General features: G+C 39.9%; 1 protein-coding gene across 4 annotated transcripts in view; it reads left to right on the forward strand.

Moving 5' to 3' along the window:
- Rnf130 (ring finger protein 130) overlaps positions 1-15,304 on the forward strand; it is a 113,211-nt gene that overhangs the window by 17,958 nt on the left and 79,949 nt on the right. For all 4 annotated transcript variants that reach the window (XM_039086813.1, XM_039086814.2, XM_039086812.2 and 1 more), the window contains exon 2: positions 11,437-11,631. In XM_039086813.1, the coding sequence (XP_038942741.1) occupies positions 11,437-11,631 (195 nt within the window). The remainder of the gene's footprint in view (positions 1-11,436; positions 11,632-15,304) is intronic.

A 15,304-nucleotide genomic window follows, 5' to 3' on the forward strand; every position in this document is an offset into this window, starting at 1 on the left:
TGCCCAAGCCTACACCAGCAGGGCCAGCTCTATTGTGCTGCCTGGGCGAGGTGCAGGGTTCACTCTCCCAAGTGCTGCAGCAGGTGAGGGCCAAGACTCTACCATGGCCTCAGGTGGCAAGGCAGGCTACTCATATCAGGCTGCTCCTCTGTACTCTCATGTCTCCAGTTCTGTCTCTCCACAGTACTCAGACTTCCACTTCTTTCTCTCCCATCTGCCTACCAAATACTTGTACACTGTAGTGGCTCCTGCTAGAGGTGGGCCATGCAGCAGGGTGGTCCATGCAGCAAGTGGACCTGGTGCCAGGGGGGCCTCTCCATGCCTGATTTTCTATTTATTGATGTTTCCTTGAAAGGCACATATTCACTGATGTAAATGTATGTCACCCCGCCCCCCTTTGAGAGGTATTTTAAGAGATAAAGTTAAGACCTACCTCAACAAGTGTCTTTGATTATTTTGTACATTTAAATGTTTGCCTATTTTCTTGTTCATTGCTATATAGACAGCTCAGATTATGAAAACTTGAAACCACCTATTCTTGTATGATTTCTTCAGTTTTCCTCTACTGTGACTGAGTTTATGGCTGCTCTCTTTCCATGTTTTCTTCTCTACCTCCTGTCTCAGCAACTCAGCTTAAACATCTCTTGACAAGTTCCTCTGCCTTATAAGGGTCAGCTATACAATTCCTAGCTTGTTTCCTGCACCTGACGTTATTGGACCTGATAGTCTAGTCTTTGTCATTCTCGTCATGTACTAGGCCTAATGGTGCTAAAATAAAGAAGTGATTTAAAAATACAACAAAAGTGTACCAATATTCTTTATTTTTCTGCCCAAGAGTTAATGTCTTGGATACTGTTCTGGATTCTTGAGATAGGGTCTTGTTATATAGACCAAGCTAGCTTTGACCCCTGGGTTCAAAAGATGCTTCTGCCTCAGTATCCAGAGATTCTAAGACTACAGGCTTACTACACTGCACTCAGCTTCCTCTGAATTGTATCGTAACTGTTGTTTGAGACAGGGCCTCACCACATAGCCCAGGCTGACCAGAATTTGACAAATAGCTCTCAGCCTGCTTAGTGCTTTGACTACTAACATCTGTTACTTCCTGGCTTTGCTCTGGATTCTTGGTGGTGTCCTAGATCCCTGCGTGTATCAGCATTAGTGGGTCAGTCATTAACTTTGGTTGGTCTTGTGGCAGACAAAACCAGAAGGTTCTGTTGACTGAGCTGGGTCTCTAGATAGTCACTTCCTGGCTTTTAACAGGGAATCCAACAACATGTGTTTAAGTAGATGATTTGGTTGGCTAGGATCTTAGCACCAGAAGATAACCCGAGTAGAAGTACAAATTCATAGAGAAATACCTAGCAGACAGTTGAATGATAAATGCTAAATTTCAAGAAAGAGTTAGACTTATATATTATTGTCATGTAGGTGGCTGCTTGTTGAGAAAATTGAGCAGTGGATAGAACCTTGGAAAATGAGAAGGAATGGTCAGAGGCAAGCAGAAAGCATGATGAACAGGAGCCAAGTAAAGAAAGGGCCTGAAGGAATCATATTCAATGCTGAAATCCTTTCATGGAGCAGGCAGCAAGGTAGTTTAAATACTTAACACTCCTGGTGTACTCAGATACCACTTTTGTCTGAGGACTGAGCTACCATTTTTACTTGCTTTGATTTATAGCATCTCTCTTGAATGTGATATTTGTTACATCAGTTGTAATAAAAATTATTTTTGAGCATGACTTTTCATGTAAAGTGATTTGTATTAGCCATCATTTAAAATTGCTTTTAAGATGCTTTTCATTATGCCATGGAGAACATCCAGCAAATATATTCGAGTTCTAAGGATGTGAAAAATAATCAAAATCCATTTGAGATGTACAGTAACTAAGTACAGAAGACAAATGATAATGGATAGCTATTGACAGCTCGGCTTGCTGACGCTTGGGCTACGGACTCTTCTTGCAGTGCTGTCCCACACAGCTAGCACTGTGAGTGGGCAGGAGATACTTTGTTGCCTCCTCTAAAATCCTGAATAGAAAGAGAGTAACTTTTGACAGATTTCTTTAGAACATGGCCAAAGAAGTAAAAATTGCCAGTTAGAAAAATAAATGTATGTACTTTTTAAAATATTATATTCAAAAGTAAAAAGTGAGTAGAATAATATTCAAGAGACCACACAATTTGAATATTGTCTTTGTTAAAAATAAAGCTAGAGGATAATTGAAAGGAGCTTTTAATTTTTGATTAGTTTTATTTAACATTTAAATGGATACACATTCAAGAATGGGAATAACAGAAATGTTTTTAGATATAACAATGCAACTTTACTATAACATTTTCCTTTAAGGATTTGTGAAGGATGGAGACTACTAATGGAAGGTGAGCTGTGAGGAGGACTTGATAGAAATAATAGAGATGGTCTGTCTCTCTCTCTCTCTCTCTCTCTCTCTCTCTCTCTCTCTGTCTGTCTGTCTGTCTGTCTGTCTACCTACCTACCTACCTACCTACCTACCTACCTACCTACCTACCTTTTGGGCTCAGGGTTGCTGAAATACTGGTCTTACATTGTTACCAAAATTTCTGTGTGAGTATTTTTGTATGATGTTAACACCTGAATTCATAAATTAGTAAAACTGACAGTCCTTCCTAATTTGAGGGAGCCCTGTGCACTCCATAGAAGGCTTGTAAAGAACAGGAAGATCCTCTTTCTCCCTGGGAAGAGCATTCCTCTCACCGCCTCCTGCATGCTTGCCTGCTTATCTGCCTTTGGCTTCGACCTACCTTCAGTCTGAATTCCTGGGCCAGTGAGACATAGAAAAATCCTGCCCCTCAAATATGTCACTTAGGTTCCTTACTTCTGTGGCTTACTCTGTGGTCATCTCTTCTCTCACCCCCTTATCCCTTAGCTAATAGATGTCACATTAAAGTTCATGGGTCCCTGGAAGAAGATGGCTGGATAAATGGAATTTCTAGGGGTTCATTGTTTAACTCAGAATAGAGCACTTTCCTAACATATCTGCGTTCAATATGATTTTTGGTGTTTGTTTTTGTTCATTTAAATAAGTAGATGCTGGGAGACAGCTCGAAGTGTTAACTTCCAACTGTACTAGTGTACTAGTGAGGAAATGGACTATGACAAATTAGATTCCTGAGGAGATCCTAAGCAGAGAGAAAAAGATAAGAAATTTAGAATCAGGAAAGCTTTGGCTGCTCAAAAAGGAACTCACCTCTTTTTTTTTTTTTTTTTTTTTTTTTTTTTTTTTTTTTTTTTTTGGTTCTTTTTTTCGGAGCTGGGGACCGAACCCAGGGCCTTGCGCTTCCTAGGTAAGCGCTCTACCACTGAGCTAAATCCCCAGCCCCGGAACTCACCTCTTAATAAGGGATTCTTACTGTTCTGATAACCCATCTCACAAGGAAGGCTGCATCTGCACATTCTCGGGCTTTGGTTTAATCTTTTCTGTAAAACTACAACTCTGCTGTAGGAAGTCAGAGAGAAGCTAAGAGCTCTCCTGTCCCTAGTTGTCACCCAGAGGGTAAATAAACATTTCTCCCTTGTCTCACAGTATTCTTTTGGAAGTGGCCTTCTGTAGCTGAAAGGCTACGTGTGGTCCTATGGTCTTGTCTAGGAAGTGAGGGAAAGCAGCCTGCAAACGAATAAATAAAAACCAGAATGATTTGACATAGATGGACCTACAAAGATGTCTTCCAGGCCTCCTTTCCTGGAACTGGGTAAAAATGCTCAAGAATTACTGTTAGCTCAGTAGATCAAGACTAGAGGTTTTTCTTGAGATGAGAAGAAATGGACCCCTTTCCCTCTCCCAGCATCTCCCATGGTCCTCTCCCAGTTCTTGGCTTGCTGTTGACTTGATATGGGTACTCAGATTCATCAAAGCAAAAAATGAAAAGTACATTTGAAAAATATGGCTACTTTGTATAGCATTATTTTGTGAAGAAAAAGCATAAACTGTGAAAACCCCTAGACCTATGTTTAGGGGGCAGTCTCAGAAATCACCACCTAGGGGTCAGGTAGAGGAAGAAGAAATAAAGATGGCGTACCCAGGACCCTATAAAGACCTGCAGTTGGAGCAGGAGGACTCTATGAAGACCTGCAGTTGGAGCAGGAGGACCCTATGAAGACCTGCAGTTGGTCACAGCTAGTACACCGTTTCTTACTGCAGTGGAGCTCAACCTTCCTAAAACTATGACTCCTTAACATAGTTCCTCATGTCATGGTGATCCCCAGCCATAAAATTATTTTCACTGCTACTTTATAACTGTAATTTTGCTTCTGTTATGAATTATAATATAAATATCTGATATGAAGGGTGGTCTTAGGTGACCCTTGTGAAAGGATCATTAAACACACACCCACAGCCATGAAGGGGTCATCGCCCACAGATTGAGAACTACTTGCTTAGAGGTCAGTTTGGAAAAATGTCTTGAGATGACCAAAGTCAGTAGTTTCAGTGGAATGGTTGGAGGCAGACAAGTTAGATGTAAAATGTCGATGGGACAGATGGACATCAACATGGTGGTAGATACAGCAGCAGTAAAGAGTTTTAAGATCCTAGTTTTACTTCTTTGAAATAGACAAGATCAGCAGGCTTAAGCAGAGGGAAGGCAAAAGCAGGAACAGTCATTGATAGAAAGTTCCTGTGAAGAGGATAGAGTGGGTCTTTGTTACTCCATTAGAATACTAAACCCTGCCAGAAAAAAGGGATTAGAGGAATAAAGCATATGCATATACCATACAGGACATTCTGTCAACAGCGAGCGGGTGTGTGTACCCAGGTGGTCCCATGAGATTATATCACTTAGTGACATCATCACCCTATTAGCTTGTCCGAGCATACCATATAATGTCCATACTGCCTGACCACACAGGTCTCAGAACAGAGCCCTGCCATTAAGCCGTGCATGATCATATGTACAAGGTTAAGAGAACGGAAATGAACAGAAAAGAGAAAAGGAAATATAAAACATTTTTAGCAACACTTACTCAGGAAAAGTAATATGAGCAATGTTCTGCTCCAGTCCTCCTTGTCAGAAAGGTTGAGAACACTGGCTCAGTGAAAGTGTAGAAACACACTTTGGTCCTGTCTGTACAAGTGGACAAAAGAATGAGAGCTACACGCAAGTCTAGTAACTGGCCATGAAAAGTAAGAATTTTAAAATTAGGAACAAAAATAAAGAATACTGGTTTCTCCTTCATGGTGCTGTTTGTTTTTGTTTTGTTTTTTAAAGTCATAAAGGCTATCACTTTTCAAACAGTACAAGGAAAAAAAGAGAAAATTTCTAAAGAGATTATAATCTTTCAGACTGGAAAGGAGAAAATAATCAGAACAGATCTGCCCAGGGAAGTCTTCAACTCTGGTGAGTTTAATTTTACTTGTTTCTATGAATCAACTCATAAAACATGAGTCATCAAACAACGATCATTGACACAGAGACTAGAGCAAGCTCCACAGATGAAATGCTTGCTGCACAAGCGTGACGACCACAGCTGGGATTCCTCCTCCCTAGTGAAAGCTGGGTGGGTGTGGCAGAAGTGCGATCCCCGGAGCAAGCTGGGATCCAGACTAGCCCAACAGTCGAGATACTGGACATCAGCCCCAAGCCTTCACATGCACACATTCATATCTACCTAATCACATCTGAATACAGTTACATATCATACAACACACATCCCAAAAAAAAAGATGTTTGACACAAGCTTTTTAGTGTTTTTTTTTAAATTTCACTTGATCACTCCTTTCATCAAGTTTGTTTTTGTTTTTTATTTTTAACTAAGAAATGGAGCTAGGCAGATGCCCTACCAGAAAGCTTCATGCCTAGCGCCTCCTTACATCAGATATGTTAAGTGTTTCCAGTGTGCCAGACATACTGGAGGTGATGCTGGATCTCACCTTCTAAAAAGAGAGTCAGAAATAAACAGCCAACTGATACAGTACAATGAATGCCAAAAGGGATGTAATTCCAGGGTACCATGGCAACTTGAAAATCTACCCAAGTCAGTCTCTGGAGGAAGGAAAGCATGCTAGAGAAGACATAACTCAAAAGCTCAGAAAGTAGTTGGCCAAGGGAAGTCAGACACAGATTGAGAGCAAGAGGCCCTGTGAGCCTAGAGCAGACTATAACCTGGTCTAACCATACTAGCAGAAAAGTACTTTGCTGGCTTCTTGTTTCTGTACCACCCTCATGCCAAGAGGTTTACAGCAAATTGATGGTTCTTGATGCTTGGGAGGAAATCATTAACCCACACAGAACAGGGTGACTGCTCCATATATGAGGAATTTGATTTTTATTAGGTAAAATTCTGTTAAATTAATCATGTGCTAAGTTTCAAACTAGTAGAAAGTGAGAATGGATTGTATTTATTAGCCTATACAAGTAACCTTGGAATTTTGCATTACTTATTTAATACTGTATTTATCTTGTGTTTATGTCTGTATTGATTAGTGTGTGGCAGGGTGTACATGTGGGAGTCGGGACAGTTTGTGGAAACTGATTCTATCCTTTAACTGTGTATATTCTGGGGATCAAACTAAAGTCATCAGGCTTGACAGCAAGTGCCTTTACCAGCTGAGCTATCTCACTGCTCCACAACCTTTTAAATTTCTATATGTCAAGGGCCAGAAGTACAGGTCAGTGGTAAAACACTTGGTCTGACATGCCCAGGTTGGATCTCCAGCACCACAAATAATACAAATAAAGTAAAATCCTTAAATATTTACATTTTTCTTCATACTGGAATATTTTCCTTCTCTCATTCCAAATAAAATCTTTCTAGAAGTCTGTCATTTTAAATTTGTACTCTACTTTCTGTTGTGTACCCATCTTTCCTGATTTTTCATGCAAGTTCAAGATGCTTACACTTCCCCATTCCTTGTGCATGTGTGCGGACGTGTATGTGTGTGTATGTGTACATGTATGTCTGTGTCTGTGTCTGTGTGTACGTGTGTGTACATGTGTGTGTACACGTGTGTGTACATGTGTGTGTACCTCTTTGTGTGTGTGTGTGTGTGTGTACACGTCTGTGTTTCTGTGTGTCTGGTGGACCTAAGGTTCACTGTGTTTATTGTTTTACTGCTAGGAACCAGTCCTTAGGCCTCATGCATACTAGGCAAGGATTCTTCAGCTGAGCTCCAGCCTCAGCCCCAGCCCCATCCTGTATTTTAGACATTACCCTGCCCCATCCTTTCTGCTTGGACAACTTTTCAAGGGTTGTGTTTACCTGGCACAGGCCCTGTACCATATGTTCTTTTCCTTTCCTGCCTTTCTAAACACTCTGCTTGCCAGTGTTTTCTCCTATTGTGCTGATGCTGTGTCAATCATACCACCTCAGTGAGCTTAGAGGTTCCATAAATTCTTCCTTTTTTATTTCTTTTTTTCTTTTTTCTTTTTTTTTTTTTTGGAGCTGGGGACCAAACCCAGGGCCTTGCGCTTGCTAGGCAAGCGCTCTACCACTGAGCTAAATCCCCAACCCCCCTTTTTTATTTATTATTAATACTATTTTAGTTTTCAAATGTTATCTATGTGGGAGTTCTTCCTGCATGTATGTCTCTGCATCACACATACAGGTTAAAGAGAAGTTCAGAACCCTTGGGACTGGAGCTACAGATGGTTGTGAGACAATATGTGGGTGCTGGGAATTGAACCTTAGTCCTCTGCACAACAGTCAAATGCTCTTAACCATTGAGCCATTGCTCCTGCCAAGGTTCTATAAATTTTAAGAGTAGTGATTAGCACATTTTGTTTTTCTTTGATATTTGTTTTGCTTCTGAGTACATAAGTTTTAAAAAGTACTTATTAAGCTGGGAAGGTGGCTTAATTGGTAAAGTACTTGCCTTGCAAGCAAGAGGACCTGAGTTGGGTCCCCAGAACCCACTTAAGGAATGCCAGGCATGTACAATATGTTTGTAATCCCAGAACTGGAGAGGTGACGTCAGGAAGATCCTTGGAACTTACTGACCAGCCACTCTAGCCTAATTGGTGAGCCCAGACCAGAGACCTTGTCTTAAAGAAGATGAAAAATGCTCCTGAGGGGGTAACACCTGAGGCTGTCCTCTGGCCTCCCCATGAACATGCATACACTTTGCACATGCACATGCACACAAATGCATAAAAAGCTCATCAAGATGAGGGTCCCATTTTTTTTTTTGAGGATCCCATTCTTATTTGGTGATTATCAAGAAGGAAATGAAAGCCTCATTATGGTTTTTGCATTCAGCAGAAAAAAAATATAGGAAACAATTTAAGACTGAGTTTTTCTTACTATATTTTGGGGTGCTGGGGCTCTACCTCAGGTCTTCAACACATGCTAGGCAAACATTTTACTCCTGTGCTATCTCCAAGCCTCAAGTAATTACACAGTGTAATATTTTGTAATATCAGATTTCCATTATGATTTGTTGTTTTCTCAGCTCTATAACTAATGAATGCAAAGAAATCAGCCAATACTCTCTTAAGAAATTTGAAGAATATGAAAGTAAAGTGGTTCTGAATTTGAACAGAATTGCTAATGACATTTTAATAGTTCATAATTGCATAGTTAATCCATGTTTCGATATGTTTTCATATAAATTGTTCAAATATAAACAATTGGCATTAAATTTGCAGTAGAACCACTTAATCACAATGGGCAGCTCTTTCAGAGCTATTAATACTATTTCATTGTTCATTTATTTTTATAATTAGAAGGAATAATGAGGTAGGATACACTACAGTATTAAGTGGTTGTGAAAACCTCATTTTCTTCTTCTGAATAATAAGTACTGCTTCCTGGAACAGGAACCCACATGTCTCATTCTTGTAGTTATACATTGCATTCTTACTGATGTAAATGCTTTTGGAACCTTTTGCATTTGAGTGAGATTTATGGAGTAGGAGTAAGTATGTACAGTCTATTGTTAGAGATCGTTTGGATCCAGCAGTTGTTCTAGAATCTGTTCTTAGTGGGTGGGGACCCTGCAGAATTTCAGAGTTGTCTTCAGCAGGTTTGATGGATTTTGTTTGGTGTACCTTTGCTGTCTTTTTGTAGCCTGAGAACACTAGGGATGTTCTCTCACCACCAGTAAACAAGTCCAGTTTTGTATAAATTAAAAATTAGAGAGATTAAGAGACCTGTCACAGCTGTTCAGCTAGTAAGTAGTTGGTTTAGACTTTGTACATCTGGCATTGCTGATTCAGTGATCATAGTTTCCTTTTGACTGCATTGTAAAAATATGTGAAGCCATAGAGAGAAAGGACATCACAGAAAGTGGAAGTTTTATATCTGAAAAATGTGCAGATCCCTTTGGATACTCTTTTGCTGCTGCTGCTGCTGCTGCTGCTGCTGCTGCTGCTGCTGCTGCTGCTGTTTGGTTGGTTTTTGAGACCGGGTTTCTCTGTGTACCCTCAATTGTCATGGAACTCACTCTGTAGACCAGGCTGGCCTTGAACTCACCTGCCTCTGCCTCTCGAGAGCTGGAATTAAGGTGTGTGCCACAACATCTGGGCATTCTTTAGGTGTTCCTTAATCTGCATTTTCTGCCAGTCCATTTTGAAAAACAACAAATGAAACACTTAAAACCCAGGGGTTTTTTTTGTTTTTGTTTTTTTTTTTTGTTTATAGTTGCCCCATTTACTGTAGTGTTGGATAACTTCCTAAGAGTCAAGAGGTTACTATACCACAAAAAAAAAAAAAAAAAAAAAAAAAAAAAAACCAAAAAAAAAAAAAAACAGCTTAATTATCTGTGTAAAAGATACTGCTGGAAATAGACAATCTGCCTTGGATTTTAAAGTTTCATAATGTGATGACTGTCTCTGTCACTAGTTGGGGAAAATTGTGTGGCAAGCTTTTTTTTAATTTTAAGTTCTCTGAGCTGGGAAAGAACCCAGGACCTTCATGTGTTACTCAAATGAGTTGTATTCCCAGCAATTTACATGTGCTGTTATTCTCCCTTTCCACACACTTGAACACACCACTTTTTCCTTAATGAAGGTATAGTGTGTTAAGCAGCAGAAATTGTAAGCAGTGCCTACTTAACGCATTGTAGAAACATTTACCTCCTACTTTCTATAAATCTAAAGCCCTTTCATAGAAAATGTTTTTATTGCGGCTCCCCTTCTCTTCTCCTCTTCCCCCTTCTCTTCTCCTCTTCTCCCTTCCTTCCCCTCCCTTCTTCCTTCCCTCCCATTCTCTTTCTTTCATAAGAAAAGTTGAAGAACAAAATTTAAATGGGAGCAGTAGGTGTGATTTTTCATACTACCGACATCTTTATTTTTTAGTAGGCAGATACTATAGCCATCTGGTTTCTTTTGCTTGGCAACCTGCTTACAGAAAAACATTTTCCTACTAGTGTTCTCTATATATTATGGTTATACTTTATTACTAGCACTCAATACTTAGTTATGATTGGTTTGCCTGCAAAGTTACCTTTCGGGGTCAGTGTGCTGTGACCCCTTCCTTCTTTTCTTCACAGTAGACACAAGAGACAACAGGAGGCGGGTGTGAGGTGGCCTGCCCTCTGCTCGCTACTCCCTGCTCTATGTCCCTGCTTGCCGGCTGACAGTCTCCAGCCTTGCCTTTGGTGGCTTCTCATAAATCACCTTTCTCCTTATAGATCACCCTCTCCTTTCACTTTGACTTGTTCTAAATGGGCAGGAGAAGTGGGGACTCCTTTGTGGTTTTGTAGAAAGTACCATATGTGTAGGACCAAAGATCAAGGAACTTAGTTTGACTGACTCAAATGTATTTGTATTTGGAACAAGTCTCTCCAAAAGTCTGGAACTGTGGCCACGTTGTTTGTAGGACCAGGGGATAGTCTTGGTGTTTCCCTGAAACCTATATTATATTTCTTAGTGTAGATTTGTAGAGTTATTTTTCCAATAAATGTAAATTAGAAGAATGGTGTTTAATTTCATATCACTTTCACAATTAAATATAGACCCAAATTTAAATTTTGTGATTTCCTTTGACATCTGTTACTAAGTTTGTTTGCCATGTTTGTGTTTCAGTGTGATCACTTGGTTGGTAGCTGAAATACTTTGGCCTCTTTACTTACTCCAAGCAAAACTATTTGTTTCATTCTGGTGGTGGCAGCAGTGTGTTTAAAGCTAGACAGCGCAGAAGAATAAACTAGAAGACAGGACAAGAACTGTCACCTCGGTTTCTCTGTCTTCTCTTCTCTCCTATCTGTCCTTTTTTATTTTTGTATTTTATCTGTAAAGTTAAAAAAATCCCCATTGTTTTATTTGTAGCACAAGTAAAATCTTTGTGGAGCCTCCTCTTTCTGCAAACACTGATTGGATACATTGTGTTGCCCTTTGTGGAAATCCGTACAGCCCTGCTGCAGTGAGCTGAGGCTATGCGTAGTAGTCAGGAAACAGAAGGAAGCTTTGATAAAGATTTATTGACTCCATCTTTAATGTCCTTTTCTTTCTGTTGTCTAGTTGCTGATCATCTGGGCTGTGATCCTCAAACACGGTTCTTTGTCCCTCCTAATATCAAACAGTGGATCGCCTTGCTCCAAAGAGGAAATTGCACCTTTAAAGAAAAAATATCACGGGCTGCTTTTCACAATGCGGTTGCTGTAGTCATCTACAATAATAAATCCAAAGAGGAGCCAGTCACCATGACTCATCCAGGTAAATGGGAAAAGGGCCTTAGATTTTCTTTTTTTTCTTGAAATTACTGCTTTGAGCATTTTTCTGCCTTTGGTTAAGTCATAATCTGTTGGAAATCTGAAATCATGTTAACTTTTGGCATTGTCACTTGTAGAGATCCATGTCTTTTTCCCCTCTGGTTTTTCTTTAATAGTAACCAAAACAATCTGTGAAGCTTCCTAACGGGCACTCAGGATCGAGCTAACAGCAGTTTTGCTCTTCTACGCTTTGTATGATGACTTTTGTTGGCATGTACTTGATATGGGGGCCTTCTCCCAGACTGCTTTGGGTTCTCAAGGATTACCTATCCAGAAAGAATTCTTTCCATGACATTAGAATAAATGTCGACGCTGCCTTGGTGATGAACATATAGCAGTGAGATAGCATTTCTTCATTTCTGGTGGGAAGCATTTAGGGTAACTGTGTGCATAACAGTAGCTGCAGTTTATCGAGCATTTGCATTATGTAGTATGTGTGTGTGCATGTACAGTATGTGTGCACAGTATGTGTATGCATGTGTACAGTATGCGTGTACAGTGTGTGTACATGTACAGTATGTGTGTATAGTATGTATGTATGCAGTATGTGTGTATGTGTACAGTATGTGTACATGTACAGCATGTGTGCGTGTACTGTACAGTATGCATACAGTATGTGTGTGCGTGTGTACAGTATGTGTGTACAGTAGGTGTATGTACGTGTATAGTATGTGTGTGTATGTGTACAGTATGTATGTGTATGTATGTATGTATGTATGTACGTACGTATGCACCCACCACTTTGCTGTAGGTTCTGAAGAACATTTGCTATTCCTGCAAAAGACTTAAATTTGTTTACAAGCCCCTGTGTCAGGTGACTCACAACTGCCTGTGATGAAGTCCAAGAGTCCAAGTGGTCCAATCCCCCCCCCACATATTTAGGGAAGTCCCAGTTTTACAGAACAGAAGCCTAAACTGGTAAAAGCCTGCAAAAGATAGGTAGACCCAAGTTTACTAATGTCCATTTAGTTTCAAGAGCCTGGCTCTGAGCTTCTGGGGTTTAACTTAGCTTTACACCCATGAAAATTTTATAGTACGGTGTCTTAACTTAAGAGATTGCCTTTTTTAAATTTTTCTTAATAAAAGATACACCCTGGTTTTTGTTTTGTTTTGTTTTTTACAGCTATTTATTTGTATGTGTGTGAGTGTAGGTCAGAGAACTGCTAGAGGGAGCAGTTTCTCACCTTCCACGGGGTGGGTCTTCCATGGGTGGATTCCAAGATCTAGATGGCCAGCCAGCCCAGCTGAAACAACAGACTTCTGGTTCAGAGACCCTCACAGAAGGCAGTAAGGTGGAAAGCAGTAGAGAAAGATTCCTGACCTCCTGCACGCACGCGCGCGCGCGGTGGGGGGGGGGGGGAGGGACAATAAAGAGCTGGAAGTTTGTCAGATGATGCAGATTTCTCATCTGCTTTACTCAAAACATCCATTTATATCCATTTATTCTGATATACTATAGAGGACCAGCAAAAAAAAAAAAAAAAAAAAAAAAAAAAACAGCATGCAGGGAAATCTTCGGGAAGTGCTCACAGAGGCCCTTCATGCTCATTGACACACAGAGGTTGTGGAAAAGTCTTAGAGGGAATAACTCTGATAAAACTGTTCGCTGGGTTTGATCATGCAATTCTTTATCATCGATTGTAGTGACAGCAAAAATCAAGAGGTTCAGATGTAGAGTACGGTGGATTCCACAGGAACTGCAGCTTTATAAGCACACAGAGTGGAGCTCTGCGTAAGGGCAGACGTGGCAGAATGCACCAAGCTATGTCTAGAAATATGTCAGCCCATTTAGACAAACCTTATGAATCAGTAATAAGGTAACTAATGTTACAATGGATAAGGATTTAGTGACTAGACATTTTATTAGTCATTACAAAACAATCTATAAACAGTAGGATGCTGTCTCACACCCACTGGGGTAAATGCAGCTGCTATTGGGAATGTAGGGCAGGCTTAGAAAGCAGTTTCCACATGAGCCATATGAGTTACCATAGGAGCCGCTGTCGTCCCCCTAGCAGTCATCATAAGAGAATAAGGAAAAAAAATGAATGAGGGGAAAATGTCCACAGAGATGTACATTCAAATGTCCTAGTATAGTATTTCCAATAACCCAACTGGAAACCACCTGAATACCTATCAGCTCATGAGTAGAAAAACAAAACAAATGTCCATAGAGTAAAATTCAGTTTATCAAAAAGATGGAATCAACTGGGCTGCAGAAAGATTGATGTGAGTTAGGGACCAGACTAGGCTATATATTGAGTTTCAGGCCAACCTGGGCTACAAAGTGAGACCTTGTCTCAAATCCCTATAGATGAACCTCAAAAGCCAGACAGAAAAGCCAACTATTGTATAGTTCAAATTTATGTAAAATACCTAATAAATCAGATTTAGAGACATGGAAAACAGGATTAATGAATATGAAGGATCACAATTAATTGAGTGTGGGAGAGCTTTCTAGGCATGCTAGAAACTTTCTCAACTTGGATTGTGGTGATTGTACATCTCTATAAACTTACTGAAAGTGCACTTATAAAAGGCAAATCTGGGCTGGAGAGATGGCTCAGTGGCTGACTACACTTACCAGCTGTAACTCTAGATCCAGGGGACATGATAGCCCCTAGCCTCTGTATATACCTATACTCATGTGAGCATACCTATATACAGACCCTTACTTTTTTTTAACCAAAAAGAAAAAATATGAAAGAGAGAAATGTAAGCTGGGTGTTGTAGTGCACACACCTTTAATCCAGCTCTTAGGAGGCAGAGGCAGGTGCATCTCTGAGTTCAAGACCAGCCTGGTCTCCACAGTGAGTTCCAGGATAGCAGTAGCTTCATAGTAAGACCCTATCTTGGAAAACAAACAAACAAACAAACACTTTAAAAAGCCAGGAGTGGTGGCATGCACCTTTAATCCCAGCACTCAGGAGGCAAAGACAGAAGGATCTCTGAGTTTGAGGCCAGCCTGGTCTACAAAGTGAGTTCCAGGACAGCGAAGGCTTCCCAGAGAAACCCTGTCTCAAAAAAAAAACAAGAAAAATGATATATTATATAAAATTAAATCATAATAGTTATTGTTTAGTATACTTAAATTTTAAATGTATTATATAAAAATAAATATATATAATTATATGCATACAATATAAATTATATTTGATTAAAACTACTTTTTAAATGCAGATTAAAGATAAAGAACATAAAATAAATTTCAGCCAAGTACTTGTCATTTTATTCTACTGGGGAACATGAGGCAAAGCAAAGCAAACTCATTTAAAGAGAATGAAGTCACAGAAATACTTAGTCTGCTTTCTTTTGCTATAAAGGACATAAGTGGGGACAGTTGACAAAATAAGATTCTTTAACTGAAACGGTTCTGTGTCCTCAACCATTCTTAATTTGGTACACCATCGAGTGCTCATGAGACAGTCTCTTGTTACTTTTATTTCCATTTTAAGTGTTCAGAGTAGAAATTCAGAGCCTGTAAGGATAAAGCCTGTACGCAAGTGGACGTGTGTGAAGAGAGAAGTGTGTTGTCTCCAGATTAGTGGAGATGCAGTGGGCGCCTTTGAAGGTTAGACTGAAAGATCAGCTACAGATCCTGAATCTGCTTTTGGTCA

The sequence above is a fragment of the Rattus norvegicus genome, chromosome 10, assembly GCF_036323735.1.
Source record: "Rattus norvegicus strain BN/NHsdMcwi chromosome 10, GRCr8, whole genome shotgun sequence".
Taxonomy (NCBI): domain Eukaryota; kingdom Metazoa; phylum Chordata; class Mammalia; order Rodentia; family Muridae; genus Rattus; species Rattus norvegicus.